This window comes from Charadrius vociferus, unplaced genomic scaffold (assembly GCF_000708025.1).
Source record: "Charadrius vociferus isolate BGI_N301 unplaced genomic scaffold, ASM70802v2 scaffold14, whole genome shotgun sequence".
NCBI lineage: Eukaryota > Metazoa > Chordata > Aves > Charadriiformes > Charadriidae > Charadrius > Charadrius vociferus.
The window spans coordinates 9,251,848-9,266,759 of record NW_009648876.1 but is presented as its reverse complement, the minus strand read 5'-3'; the positions used below and the strand labels follow the sequence as shown (position 1 = coordinate 9,266,759).

Below are 14,912 nucleotides of genomic sequence, written 5' to 3'. Positions count from 1 at the left end.
AATCAGGATGAAGCTTTGTGCTTCTTTGGGTCTGTGCGGGAAATAAAACCGTCTGTGCTACAAATATGCATCTCCCTTCAATATTTTGAAAATACTTAACAGCCATCTGCCGTATGAGCCATTACAGGCTTTATTAGTAAGGTGGGAGACTGCAGAAAGCAGAGAATGGTTTGGGGGAGGGAGAAGTGGAGGGCATTCACCAAAACATGCAGAGTTTTAGCAGCGCAGGAGTGCTTTGGAACAGCTCCATTTTTCTGAGCAGCTCTCCAAAATGTGACAACCGCTGCCAGAACAAAGCCCACGGACAGGGCCACTTAAAACCAGGTACAGCACTCAAACCTGTGTGGTGTGGCAGAGTTTGGCCAAGGGGATGGGACCACTTGCACTTTTCACTCTCTGGAATCTTCAGCTCCAACTTCTTTAGTTATCTTTTCTTCTTGAGGACAGATTTAAACCCAAGGTGATGTGCTTTCTATCAGAAAGCCTAGTGCACCTCAGGGAACCCTGTAACAGGTGGAAACATGTCTCTGCTACATAGCATCCTGCAGAGGAAGCAGTGACGGAGGTCTCTGAGGAGGACAGGAACATTTGGGGTTGCAAGGCAATAAGGTGGCACGGTCTAGGAGCTGGGGAACGTGCTAGAGAGCAGCTGTAAAACACGGGGCTTGGGTACTGAAGAGCGCAAAGTAATTGTTTCTCTCTCCTGGGGAACGCTGATATTTCGCTACACGTTTTCTTTGTGCCAAGGTGGGTTGGGAAGCCAAAATAGCAAACGCTCCTCTGAAGAAACGGGGTTGAAATATTTCATCTCAGAAATTTTCATTAAAAAAAAAAAAAGGCAGCACAAGGTGTCAGCACTCTGAAATGGAGGAAGCAGGAAGGAATGAATTTTCCTGAGGAAGAAACCCATGTTGACATTTGTAGCTGAGGATCCCATTTGGACTTGGCATTTTCTGAAGTTGGTGGCCCAGAGCCAGGGCTGTCTGGCTGCCAGCTGTACCCAGGGGTGGAGCTGGTTTAAACAGAGGTCTGATGTGGTGGGTCATTTACTTCAATTGTCATAATTTCAATGCGGACTGAGACCCAGTGTGTCTCCCCTTTAACCTCCGCATCCCTCCATTCCTCTGCATAGCTGGCTGAGCATCTGACACTCCCCACCCCAGCCTAAATGCCACCTCCATGTCCTCACAGCAGCCTCCTGGCTTCCCTCGATGCCTAGCTACCCTTGCCCCAGCCGCAGCTCAGCCTTGAAAGAGTCCTAGAAAACCTCCTGGGGATCTGAAAGCCAGTTAGATGCATGTGTGATGCCTGGAGGGCTGTAATTCACCATGCAACCCTCTGCTTTGGGAAGACAGGGAGGCCCCTCAAGTGGCTGTCAGCATCTTATCTACTTCTGTGCTGTCTGTTAGGCTTTGTCACAGCACACATCATGAGCCAGCAGAAAAGATGCAGTAGGTCCTTTCCTGTCAGGCTGCACGTGGCCATCTCAAGATGCATTATAGATACAGCAAATCCTCGTCTTAATCCAGCCTGAATCAGATCATCTTGTTGCGGGGCTGCATCCTTATCTTACTGCCAGCTGGGGAGAGATGAAGAGATGCTCAGTTTGCAGAGATAGCATTCAAGCTGTGGAGAGGCGGGGAGGGCTCTTGTTTTCTCCAGCATTGCCAAATCTTTCTGTTCCCACTAGCCTTGTCTTGACATCGGCTCTGCATGGGCGAGAGGCTCCCTTGCCTTGCTGAAATAACAGCCTTCTCCCTCCCACTCTCTCTGCTCCCACAGGATCACGCCCCCCCACCGCCGGCAGCATGGAGAGCGTGCGTGAGCTCCAAAACCCACTCTTGGCCAAGGCGAATGGGCACCTTCACAGCAGCTATTCTTACCACCAGCATCACAGCCAGGACTACCCCACTCATCGCTGCCAAGGGAAACTGTATTCCTACATCTTCCAAAACACTGGTGGTGCCAGGACTCACCAGCTGCTGGATGCCAGTTCCCTGCAGCTGGCTGTGGAAGCCTTGTACGGCCCCAATTTCATCCTCGTGAAGGATGAGACCGCTCTCAAGGCCAAGGACAGCAAGACGGAAAGCTGCGAGACCACTTTTATGGAAAGCAAAGAGGCTCCATCCGAAGGTCCCGACGGGCACGAGGCTCAGGGGTCCTGCCTGGTAGAGAGCGACATCCGCATCCAAACTGTGTCCTACGAGGTGGAGGAAGAGGAGCTCCAGGAGTACGAGGTGAGCTTTGCCAGGTGGGGTGGCACCAAACTCCTCCTCTGGTAACTGTGGCTATCAGCCAAAATTCTTGGTCGTTTGTTTTCCATTCTTTCCCCAGAGCTTCCCCCCCAGCCAGACCTTACCACCTCCTGCCTCGCCAGCCTCTGTGCCCCTGTGCACCCAATATTTCTTCTTCCTCCTTTTCATTTCTGTTCCCTTTTCCTCACTGCAGACCTCAGAAAGAGGGCAGCTTCCCTGAGGGCAGCCTGGCTGCATGCCCATGGGGAGGGAAGGGGAGGTGGGCTTGTCTCTGCAGGACCCTTGGGACGTGGGGACCCTTTGACAAGGGCAACCTGCGGCTACCATGGCACTCGAGATAAGGGGAAATAGCAATCCTTGCGTAACAGCAAAATTCACATGCCTGATGGCAGCAGCCGAGAGAAAGCTTAATATAAAGACAGGATGAATCTCATAAAGAAAGAATGAGAGTAGGCAAGACAGCCTCGTGCTGCGCTCTGTGCCCCACCACAGCTCAAGTGGTGGTGCAGAGGCCGGGAACATCACCTTCAGAGGTGGGAGTGGGTCCCCGGAGCCTGCTGCAGCTCATGTCTGATGACCCAGCACATCTCTGCTGCGTTTGGTGCTGGTGGTGGGGCCTTTTCAGATGACAGCAGGAGTGTCCCCACCTCCGTGGGCCTTCCACAATGGGACATATCTCTCCCAGGCTGGTTTGCAGCTGGCCGAGTGGTGCCCAAAGGCAGGAGGGCTGACTGCAGCCGCTGTGAGCAATGCGCTCGCTAAGGAGACAGGACACTTTGCCCCTGTGATGGAGGCTCCAATTCAACCGCTTTCCTTCACTCGCTAAATTAGTTTAGCAGGATATCGATCTCCTAGTCCCTAATGGGGATAAAGCACTTTGTTTAAGTTTGTTTAAGCAGACAAACAGCCAGTTCTGCCAAAGCTCAAGATATTTCAGTTTAAGACTATCTATCTCCCAGGGAAATCCCAGACCCCCAGCAAGCGAGCTCAGCATTTGCTCTGGCAGGGAGCCGAGAATCCACTGCGCTCCTGAATTTGCTGAGCTACATTTTTTCCTCATCAAACCGGGCTGAGGAGGCTAAAATATTTTTGAAACTCAATCCTTGAGTTTGCAGGTGGGAAATGTGTGAGAGTGTGTGATGGGGCCAGGAGAGAGCAGGAGCTGGGACGAGAGGGGCTGAGGCACAGCCTGCAGGGCAGCACGGGGAGGTGGGCACGTGCTGAATCCATCTGGTTTTGCAGAGCGACTCCTCCAGTGACAGCGAAAGTGAGGATCATTTCCTGATGCTTCCCCCCCGGGACCACCTGGGCTTGGCCCTTTTCTCCATGCTGTGCTGCTTCTGGCCCCTGGGGATTGCTGCCTTCTACTTCTCTCAAGGGGTAAGAGATGTCTTTGCTTGCCTGCGTGCGCTGAGTGCTGGAGCAAGGGCCACAGCAGCCCTTGGAAGGGACCAGGCACCTTTCTGGCTCTACGGCTCATCTCTGTGCCATGTCCAGACCCCCGAGGGATGAGACAAAGGGTGCTCCTGGATGCCTCCACAACTGCTGTGGGTTGCAAGCCCTCCAGCTCTTGTGTGGGTTACTGGAGGTCGGGCTTTTCCTTTGGGTCTTTCAGGTCTTATTTAGGGAACTGGGGCTACCCTTGGCCCCTTGCCCAAGTTCTCACCCTCCACCTAGGCTCAGGAAAATAGCATTTGCCCTCCTGCCCTCCCATTCTGCAGCAGTGCAGAGGTCCTACACCATGACTAAGTCCGAGGCAGTTCATGCCTGGGAGTCAGGCTGCTCTGGAGACTGGACTCGACAGGGAGCCCGGTCTCCATATCACACTGCAGCTCCCCCATTGCACTTGTTTCTGACACGCGTTGGCTAAGCTGTGTGTGCCAACACCAGGCTGGCAGAGGATGGAGAGGGTGGTGGCCCTCGAGCTGCACCAGCTCAGAGGAGCTGCTGCCTTCTTGACGGCTTAGCCCAGAGCCTGGGCTCACTTACATCAATGTTGACCAAGAATAATTCCCGCAGAGCCAGGGGATTTACTCTACGTTTGCGTAGATGCTGCTGTACCAGGAATAGATGGGGGGGAGGCATTAAGAAGTTAAATCAAGATGATAGAAACAGAAATGGAAAAGTATATAACATGAGTACCTGGCACAGAGGCGGTGAGAGGCAGGGGAAGCTTTAACTCATTAGGACCCCGAGGAGTGGCTGATTTCACATTTTTCCACGTGGTGCGGGGTAGCACAGTGCACGCTCCACGTGATGATGTACGTGGTGCAATTTAAATTTAGCTCCGTTTGCTATAACTGCCACTTCTGTTCACTACTCATTATATATATATATACAGGGTATATTTGTATCTAGTTGGTACCACGCAGCCATCACCCCCTGTGCACCGACCATTTGCCTGGGCTTACGAGGGGCCAGCCGCCCGCTCTCAGCTCTGGCTGGGCACCCAGATGGCTGGGGCTTGCAAACAGCCAAAGCCCACGCTTCCCTTGGAGGCAAAATCCATGGGGAAATACGTGTGTAGGTGGCACTGCTGTGCTGAGCCATCCCAGACTGACGGACACCTTGCTGTCTGTCCCCAGCCATCATGGGATGCAGTGGTCGGGGAAGGGGGGCCAACTCAGTAGTGAAACGACCACACGCAGTCTAACGGCTGTGAGCAACGAGCTTGTCTTCTCCTTTCAGACCAGCAAGGCTGTCTCCAAAGGAGATTTCCATCTGGCCAGTTCAGCTTCCCGCCGAGCTCTCTTCCTCGCCGCGCTCTCCATAACCATCGGCACAGGAGTGTACGTCGGGGTGGTGGTAGCACTGATCGCTTATCTCTCCAAAGGGGGACACGTATAGCTGCCACCAGCACGTCAGCGCCACCCCAGTCGCCAGCCCTCCTGGGATCGAGCTTTCCTGCGGAGCACAGGGTGCCAGTGCCTGTGAGGGCTGCTTGCACAGCAGGACCTTGGTGTGCATGCCCTGCGCAGGCTCCTTCCCCTTTCAGACAAACAGTAGACTCCCGTTCTTCCCAAGGCTGTGGGGTGCCACCATCCAACGGCAAGGAATTGGGCACTGGCCTGGCTGCTGGGACCAGGAGGAACACATTTACCTGCTGGAAGACGTGCAGGAGAGACGCTGCATGCTGCTGCCTGGCTGGTGCCACCAAGTCTGCTCTGGGGCCATGGCTTCCCCTCCCAGCCCCACAGTGGGGAGATCCACCACTGGTGCCCAGGCTTGGCCCATGAAGGGGGCGCGCAGAGAGGAAAGGGAATACATAGCTGGGGAATGACCCCAGGAGGGTGGTGTCCTGGTGGGTTCTCCAGACTCCCGTGATGGGACAACATTCTCATTTCAGTGCCACGGGGTGGCACCTGGCCCCTCAGCTGCAGTGAAGTAGGAGGACACAGCGTGGACATGACCAAAGGGCATGCTCTCCGCATCCCTCTGCAGACAGACCCCTGCCCCATCCCAGGCAAGAAACAAGAAGGAAAGCAGGCTGGTTGGTGGTTGCACACCATGACTCCTGTCGCTGGAGCAAGCTGGCAAGACAACAAGGTTTACTCCATGTTAGTAATGACTGTCATGATAATTGCAAGTCGGAGTCCTCGTAAGGTTGGCATCCTACAGTGCTGGGCCCTGAAAAGACTTGTAATGGCTATTTCTACCCAAGAAACGACCTGGGAGGGGTGGGAGCCTGAAGGACTCCACTCTTGGCACTAGGTCAGGGCCTAGCACACAAAGAGGGATGGAAAGAAAAGGCTGATGTGACACGCAGAGCCCAGGGTAGGAGTGCTGTTTACGAGGGGACAAGATCCAGAGAGGGGGAAGACTTGGAGGGAGCCCAAGACCCAGGGGTGACCCCAACACACTTCTTCCCATGCCTCCATCCAAAAGCTCTGCTGACAAGGAAATCCCATGCATCCCCACTTACATCTTATTTTCGCTAATTCGTATATTGTCAGCGACACATCAAGTGCTCCAGAGGTGGGTGTGAAGGCAATGACTGCCCCAAAGGCTCTGGCTCACTCCCCCTCCCCAGCATCCCCCTTGACCCTCCCTCACCCTGGCCATGGCTCCCCTGCTGCCTCCTTCCCCCGCGTGCAGGAGGCTGCAGGCAGACTCTGGGCACCCATCACCCCCTCACCAGGGTTTCTGGGCAGGCTGCAGCCAGCTCTGCGAGAGGCGCAGCATGTTCCTCCAAGTGGGTGTCATTCAAATGTACATTTCATCCTAAAGAAGCATGTTAATGTCTGCGATTGCTGTTGTACTTGAGCCATAAAGGAGAGAAGCACATCAGAGACCTGTTTGGAAGCCGGTCTGAAAGTTCCCATTACGTTTTATAACATGGAAGAGCTAATAAAAAAAAAAAAAGCGGGGAAAAAAGGCTCTGTTTATAAGGACATGGAGCTGGCTAGGGAAGAAGTGGGCTTTGCAGGAGTGCTGAGCTCACTTAAACCTGGAGGTGTTTATGCGGTTCCCGAAGGAAGTCATAATCCAGCTGGTGTCTGGGCAACTCGGAGGGAGATGTACTGCAATGTAGATCACAGCAAGCAGCTAGCGCTGGGAGCGGGACGGTGATGTAGGCTTTTTGTCATGTGTGGATGGACAAAAATTAGGGGGAGAGAGAGAGACTGGAGCATCATCTATGTTCAGGCTGCTCTGTGTGTAGTAGAAGCATAAAATACAATGTGCTTGGAAGGCAGAAGAATATGAAAATCAGGCAGGAATAAGCAGGTCTTGCTTCTGGTGGTGAACAGAGAGAGACCAAATTGGCAGGGAAGGAAGGACTGGGATGTCCAGAAGAGATGAGGTGGCTTAGAGAGGAGAGATGAGGTTCATCCTCGCCCAGGAGCCGAGGGATGGTTTTCATTCCCCTCTCCTGCACGTGCTCAGCCTTCCTGGGCATCTGTCCCTCCAAATAACCAAGCAGGACAGCAGCACTATTTCAGACAGAGGACATCCGTGGGTGCGCGTGCAGCAGGGGTGACCAGACCCACTGCCCCCCCCTGCTCAGCCATCCCAGCTAAAGCCCTCCCCGCCTCTCCCCCTCGAGCACCCCCAGCTGGGGCGCAGGGGTGGGGGGCTCCCCAACGATTCTTGTCCAGACCAAACCAACGGGGCTGCTGGACCAGAATTTACAATGAGAAACTGTGTTTACTGTGAATTTGTGATTCTGCCAGCTGGTTCCCTCGAGGGGCTGCCCTGGGTGGGGGGCCAGCAGCCCCTCGCCCACTCCCCATGGGTAACCCAGCCCCCTGCACCCCAACCTGCCTCTGTCTTAATTAGAGACTCACGGAGAAGGACCGGGCTAAAGGGCCAACAGAATTAAAGTGTTTTCCGCTAATAGCCTGAATCTCTGATGATCTTGTCAAAGGAAGGGGGAAGGGGCTGTGCCAGAGCATCCCTAAGGGGGGCATTATGCAAATGGAGAAATTAGTTGGAAACAGCCTGAAGGGAAACATGTGGAAATTGAAATCCGAAGACCAGCATGGAGACTGCTGCTGAATAACTTATTATAGACTCACAGCGTCTGCTGCAGCCACCCGAGCAGAAGGGAAGGAAGCAAAAAGGCAACAAGGCACAGCAGTCGGGGAAGACGTAAGCTCCGGAAATTTGATCGAGCTATAAAAAATATAAATGTTAAACTAAATCCTACTAGTGGGTGTGGAAGAGGTGATTTTTCGCTCCCTCCCTCCTGCCTTCTCAGAGGAGGGGTCCCTCTCCCACCCGGGACTCCCAACCTCATGGCACAGATCTGTAATGGTCCTGATCCCACAGGGGATGCTCAGAAATTTGGGGTGAAGGAGGAATAGCCTCGAATTCTTGCCTGGCAACATTTCGAGCCCAGGAAGGAGAAGGGAGCACAGGGGACCTGGCACGTCACAGCTTTGGGAGGTGACACAAAGTGCAGGGAGTGGAGAGGTGGTCTGTGCCCATGCAGAGTGGCAGTGGTGGAGCGGGATTCCTGGTGGCTGGTGAGGGAGGATTTGGGGTTCTCTCGGCTGGAGGTGGAGGGAGGGTTGGTTAAATAGTAATGTCCTACAAGGGTGTACACCGCAAACTGCTGTCCTTCCCTGCACCCCAGAGCTTTCTAAAAAATAATCACAAGAGGTGCTGAAGAGTCCCATGATATATCAGAACAACCCCCCCGCCCTTCTCTATTCATGAGTAACTCATCCCTAATTATGACATCTATTTGCAATGGAGTTCCTTGCCAGCCGGCTGCAGGTGCCTGTCCCTGTGAATGCAGGTGCTGTCTGGCACCCCCAGAACAGGCACAGTCCTGTGACCCCCTGGCCCCAGCAACCCCATCCCGTCACTCTCCTGCCCACTGCTACCCAAATGCCCCTGTCCTGGCCCCATGGCCCCACCAGCACCCCCAGCCCTCACCCTAAGTCGGTGACACCAAGAGACAGACACAGAAAGTCACCAGAAAGCTCATCCCCTGCCCCTCTCCCCATGCCCGCTCCCAAACACCCCTCTCTCATCTCACACACTGGGCAGCTTTTGGGTTCTGAAAAGCACCATCACCAGGTATCCCAGATGCTCTCCCTGCTGTGAGGAGAACACCCTGTGGACAAAGCCAGCCCCGCTCCCCACAGCCCCCCATCCTTCCCCTGTCCCGGAGATGCTCCTCGCTCTGTCAGGAGCTCAGGCAGCGCTGTCTGAGGTGTGCTGGGTTTGGTTTCTTTTCCCAGCAGTGGAAAACGTGTCATCGTCCAGCTTGGGCTCCTTTCATAACCTCTGCAATGTCAAGGTGAGCACTTTCCAACAGGCCTTTCTCTTAAGGATGGGGTGGATGGAGCCCATGTCAAGGGCACCAGTGGCCTTTCAATCCTGCCTGCTTCTGGGATGCCACCAGGGAGAAAGCAGCTGAGGGAAAAAGGCACTGACACCTCAGCGCAGATCTGGGTGACCGATGCATCTGAGCCACTGCTTGCTTCCCCCGGTTCTGCTCACACTGCTCACCCCTTGGCAAGTGCTGTGGCGTGCCGAAACAGGGCTGCTGGCTACAGACAGGGCCTGGGGAGCAGTGTCGAGGGATGCTGGGATGGGGCGGTGATGGATCTCGCTTCTCTTCCCACAGGGAGGAGGTGAGAGGATGGAGGAGAAGGGAAAAGAACCTGGTGCCGTTCAGCCTGCGGGACCCTGTCCCCAGCTGAAGGGACCCACTGGGGCACTGGTCCTCCTGCATCCTCCCAGCCAACCTGCCTCTCCTCAGGGTCATCCATGAGGCGGGAGATGTGGAAACCACCAGGGCAGGATGCGGGGTGTCCAGGAAGGCTGTGCTCATTCATCTCCCTGGGAGGATGCAGCCCCTTGCAGAGGCAAAGCTGCCGCCTGCTCTCCAAGCAGTGCCCGTTGGCGGGATGGGATTGCAACCAGTGCCGGTGGGGCAGAAACACCTCGATTCTCCCCCCATCTCTCCTCTGGAGGTTGGAAAGAAAAGAGACACAGGGAAATAAAAGTGGAGCAAGTTGTTCACCTCTGTTAATGGCACAGTCAGTGTTTTCCCTTCACAGCCATCCAGTAAGGAAATAGCTAATTATCTGAGACAGGGCAAATTTTCTATTCCTGTCCAAAAAAAAAAAAAAAATTTGAAAAAGCTTAGCAGTGCATCTCTTCGCCTGGTTTATCCTTTCCCCCTTGCTCCCAAAAACAGCCTGCAGCAGAGAGAGCGCAGGGAGGCACAGCCTGTGGCAATGCCATCTCTCCTGGGGCTGGCGGGAGAGGATTTTTGCAGAGAGAAGCCAATTAAGAGCCATCACTCAGGCACCAGCTGCTGTGAAATCAGGAGGCTCATTACCTCTCCTGTCCCCATAGACACAGACACCAGCTCCCTCTTCCACAGTCTCCGGTAGCCACACGTGCAGGAGCGCACCGGTGGGGACAAGCTGTCCCCACGGGGCAGGAGGACAAGCGGTGCCCAGAGGGGACAGAGCACTAGGTGGGGACACCTTGCTGGGGACAAGGCAGATGGTGTCCCCGTGGTCTGCCGTGAACCACTGGGCTTGCTGCGATGCCACGTGAGGAGTTGTTAGTGGGGATGACACACGGGAGAGTGTTAGCATCCCCCTCTGCTGCCCATCTGTCTCCCTGCAGCAGGGAGGGCCTGTCCCCCTCCATGTCCCTGCAGTGTCCAGGCGCAGGGACCTCTGAGGAGGTCCTCCCCTGAGCTGACCTCAGTTTTGCTGTCATCGGTGCCCAGGCTGTATCTCAGAGCCAAGGGCTTTGCAAGGGAACCGCAGCTGCCCTTTAGAAGGTGTATCTTAAAAATGCAATTTAAATATCCTCACAAGTGATACTTTGGAGACTCATGACTAACAAGTGTGAGAAGCGTCTGACCTGTGAGCTCCTAGGCCAGACAGGGCTCGTGTGTCCCCTCACCCCAAATGGGCAGGAGCTCCCCTTGGGCCAAGCTCCCCTGAGCAGAGGAGCTGGCGCTGCCTCTCCAGCCGTGCCAGAGAGCGGGACAGGACTGGGACATGGGCTCGTGTGTGGCTGGTGGAAGAACCTCTCTTCTCCCCATCCGTGCCACACTCCGCGTGGCCTGTATTTTTCCATGTCCCTTTCTCAGCAAGCAAAAGAGAAGCCACACAGGGCCTGGGGAAGCAGTGCACATGGCTGATTTCCACTGACGTTAAAAACACGCTGCTTTGGTCCCATGTGTGTGGGGCTCCTTTCTACTGCCAGCACTCAGCCCTGGTCCCACCAAGGTCTGCCCAGCTTCCCTTCCCCGCAGTGTCATCTCTGTTGCTTTTGAAGAGGCTGAGCTGCTGGGCCCTCTCCTTGTATCACACATCTTCCCCACCGCTGCTCCTCTCTGAAGCTCCGTGGTTCATCTGAGCTTTTCCAGGCTACTCACTTCCAAAACTGCCGTGGTGTCCTGCAACTGCTCTAGTGCTGGACACAGACAACACAAGCCCACTGCCCCCCCCTCATTTCTGCTCAGGGGCTTTTCTGACTGCATGGCTACGCTCAGCTCGCTGCCATCCTTAGGAGCCTTTCAGAGGCTTCCCAGCAGAAATCCCCCACCACTGCGGGGCCCCCCTCTTTACTTTCGGAGACATGGCGCTTAAATGTGTTTTAATCCATTCAGTGTTTGCTGGCTTGATTTTTGAATCAATCTTGTTGCTTAATCAAAATATCAGCCAAGGACCAAACCCAGATTTCTCGGTGAAGTTGGCGTGCATTACAGCAACACCACCACCTCCTCTGGCGACCAGACTCTCAACCTCACTTGGAGAAGCCGTGAAGTTGGGCTGGTGGCTCCATGGTTTGCAGGCAAGGGGTGTTTCGCCTGCCCTATGCTTTCATGTGTGCTATTGTTGGCCACAGCAGGACAGCTCTGTCTGCACACCGGGAAAAAGCTTTCTGCAGCATCTTTGTGTCTTCATGGATGTGTGGGCAACTGTTACAGAGCTCCACAGACTAACAAATGGCCAAAATCTGTGGTTTTAACTATGCTCCTGCCCACAGCACAGTGATTAAAGTCATTTGTATCATCTATGAGTCAAGTGTGTAACAGGCACGTGAAATCCAGTTATCAGGGGTTAACCCCTCACAAGCCATAACGGTGTGGAAACAAGAAGGTGACCCTACCTTTGGGGACAGTCAGCCCTGCAAGTGCCCCACAAAGGGATGGTTGCCTTGTCCTGGCATGGAGAGCTGATGGAGACCTCCACGGCCAAGGGATCCAGAGCCAGCACCCTCCTTCCCGCTGCACAGCAGGCTCCCTGCCTGCCCCTGCCCAGACTCACACGGTTGCAGAAGTGCTAGGAAAATACACCTTTATTCTCAAATGTCTGAGTTTGGCAGGAGGTGTCCGTCCCACCACAGCTCTCCTACCTTCCCCCAGGACTGTGGTTACTGAAGCGATGGAGGAGCGATGGGGAGAGGAGCAAAGGAAGAAGCCAGGGAAGGAGAAATGAAAGGCAAATACATGCAACATCTTCCAAAATGCCACCCTCAAAGTAATATATCAAAGTCTAGGCACAGGCAGCAAACTCTTGACAGTATTAGGCTAGAAAGATTGAAGTTTTTCCTTCTTGAAATGCTTTCATATCTGAGTATTTTCTCCAAAACTCCAGTGTGTTCCAATGTTGACTGTGCTAAATTAGCATTATGTATCAGCTCACTTGTTTTCCAGAAGAAGAAGGCAGGGAACACAGCATCTGGACCTCGGTCAAACAGCTGGGATGAAGACACACTGACAGTTGTCAGGTGGGGGCTGGTTCAAGAAGGCTAAGATGGGTATTAACAGGTTACTAATATTTTAGAAGATCTGTTGGGTTGGAGGGCAAAATCCTTGAGGATCCATATGAGGACTGATCATCCCTATTTTCACTAGCAAGTTGGCATAGGAAGGAGGGGTGCCTCGGTGACCTTTCCTAATGAGAAAAAATCAGGAGGGATTGGAAATACAAAAGAAGAGTAAAGAAACTGGACTACCTTGAAGGCAGGAGGGATGGAGACGTGATGAAATGGGTTTGAATGGGAAGGAGGCAGAGAGGTTGGTAGGAAAATGGGGAATGGGGACTTGGCCATGGCTGGTGTAACCTGCCAGGACAGAGGCAGATGGTTCCCCACAAATACCCCGGGGGGCACAGGAGGAAAAGGACTCTCGTTTCAACAGCTGGGTTTGCTCAGCAGCACTCATTGCTTGTAGCCCTGACCTGTGGAGCAAATTACACACGGCATTGATACAAAAGATCCCTTTTTTCCTTTTTCTCCTCATCTTCTTTCCTTCCCTCCCCACACAGATATTCTTGATAATGAATTGCTTTTGTGCTTGTCAGCTCAGGAGCAGCTTTGAAGCGTGGCACTGACTTTTCTGTCCTCCTGCTGCTGCTATATCTCCACTCTTATGATCCTAGCAAAGCACAGGAGCTGTCTTGCGATCCTTAACCCTTTTGCTACCTTGTGATGTTTTTAAGACCGACACTATTGCACTTTGCACCAAAAAAAAAAAAACACCCAAAACTGCCTGTGCAAAACCTGGAGGCAAAGCAGTGCTTGAGCTAACACATACCAGCTAAGTGCCCCAAAGCTTTGCTTGGGCATAATCAACTATTCCCCCAGCACGGCGTGCAGGCAGGCTCCGCTGCGCTGCCCAACTCCTGCACCTGCAAACCCCCTCCCACAGACACGAATGGGGTGTGTTAATTCCAGAGCAGAGCCCTAAATTGCAGGTGGGCGGGTGGCTCCTCCCTATGGGTTTTGCAGCCCCCCCAGCCTCTGCATGTCACTTTTTTTAATTTCCATTTTTGCTGAAGTCGGTGCTTTTAAGCACCCGCCTGCAAGGGAGAACGGGTGGCACCTGAGCTAAACCTCACGCCACACATGCAAAGGGAGAGATTTAGCAGCCGGTGCCCAGCAGTGCAGCTGAGGCCACCTCAAATTCATCTCCCACCACCACCACCTCAACGTGAGAGCAGCATGACAGGAATGAAGTGAGTGCTACAGCTCCCCGTCCCATGTCCCGTCCCTCCCTCCCCCTTAAACTCTGCTCAGCCACAAACTACATCAGTAAATAACGAGCACCCACCATTCAGGTGGTACCAACTGGCAGAGACCCACCATGACCCTGCTGCTATCAAGGCACAGGGAGGGAAGAATGTAAGGGTACTTCTAAAGGGACGAGTATCATTTTCCCATCATGCCCCACCAAGGCATGCCCATCTAAGGGCAGAAAAACCATCACACCTACATCTCTTCACCAGGGCTCCTCAAAAATGTCTTGCAAGGGGGTGGTGGAGGATGTGGAAAGAGAGCCCGAGGCCAGCACCCAGGAGAGATTCATCCTGCAACTGTACCCCAGTGTGAGGCATGCAACCCTCCCAGTTTGGGGAGGGTCAGGTGATGGGAAGCAGGAGAAGCCATCCCTCCACCCTGCAGAGCACCAGGTACATCCCACCACGGAGGCTCCCCAGGCTCTCCTGATGCTCACTGGCCCCCAGCGGCAGCTGTGAGCCACCCACCATGCTGTGCCATGCCAGTGGATGTCCTGGCCACTGTCCTGCTGCCAGGCACGGTCTGACCCAGCCTCAGGGCCACCCAAATGGGGCCTGTGTTAGCACCCACGGTCAGAAGACCCACCCCGCCTGCTCCTTCCCTCGTCTCAGCTGAGGAAGGGCACACTTTGGGGGTCTCGCGCCCACCTTCACAGCCACTGCTGCAGCTACCGCTGCAAGTAGCTATCTTCATCCTCCTGCAGCTTGGAGCCACGGGTAATCATTCTGGAGTAATTACCAACTTACTCCCTTGGAGGAGTTCGCTGGTGAGAAGTCGCTGGCAGCTAATTACTCCAATTACTTCCTGACACACAGTGCCTGGGGCTCTCTGCAGCAGCACACAGCGCTGCTCAGCAGCTGCCAGCTCCCCCTGTGCCTCCAATCGCCTCCTCTGGGACCACACTGGGTACGCTGGGGTGGATGGGTGGTGGTGAGAACCCACCGGCACCAAGGACATGGAGCCACGTGGTATCTGGAGTGATGTCCCGCTGGCTCAGCACTGCCCCATCACATAGTTCAGGCCCAAGGATGCCACCGGGCAACCCCAAGCACCCCTTCCTCCTGCAGATTGATGCCCAGGAAAGCTCAGCAGGGCTTCCTAGCATGGGTCTCCCTCTGCCTAAGAGGCTCTTGGCAAATGAAGGCAGACTAC

The 14,912-nt window shown here is 54.2% G+C and overlaps 1 protein-coding gene across 1 annotated transcript; it reads left to right on the top strand.

The window, feature by feature from the left end:
• The first annotated feature begins 1,799 nt into the window (after positions 1 to 1,799).
• Positions 1,800 to 5,102, top strand: SYNDIG1L (synapse differentiation inducing 1-like). The gene is made up of 3 exons (XM_009886970.1): positions 1,800 to 2,237; positions 3,498 to 3,635; positions 4,944 to 5,102. The coding sequence occupies exons 1-3, from the start codon at positions 1,809 to 1,811 to the stop codon at positions 5,100 to 5,102; spliced, it is 726 nt and encodes a 241-aa protein (XP_009885272.1). The 5' UTR covers positions 1,800 to 1,808.
• Positions 5,103 to 14,912: the final 9,810 nt, after the last annotated feature.

Excerpts from the sequence above, each read along its gene's own strand:
- SYNDIG1L (XM_009886970.1), top strand. The coding sequence starts at position 1,809 with ATGGAGAGCGTGCGTGAGCTCCAAAACCCACTCTTGGCCAAGGCGAAT. Across the intron at positions 2,238-3,497 it reads AGGAGCTCCAGGAGTACGAG|AGCGACTCCTCCAGTGACAG; the intron begins GTGAGCTTTGCC and ends CTGGTTTTGCAG. Across the intron at positions 3,636-4,943 it reads CCTTCTACTTCTCTCAAGGG|ACCAGCAAGGCTGTCTCCAA; the intron begins GTAAGAGATGTC and ends TTCTCCTTTCAG.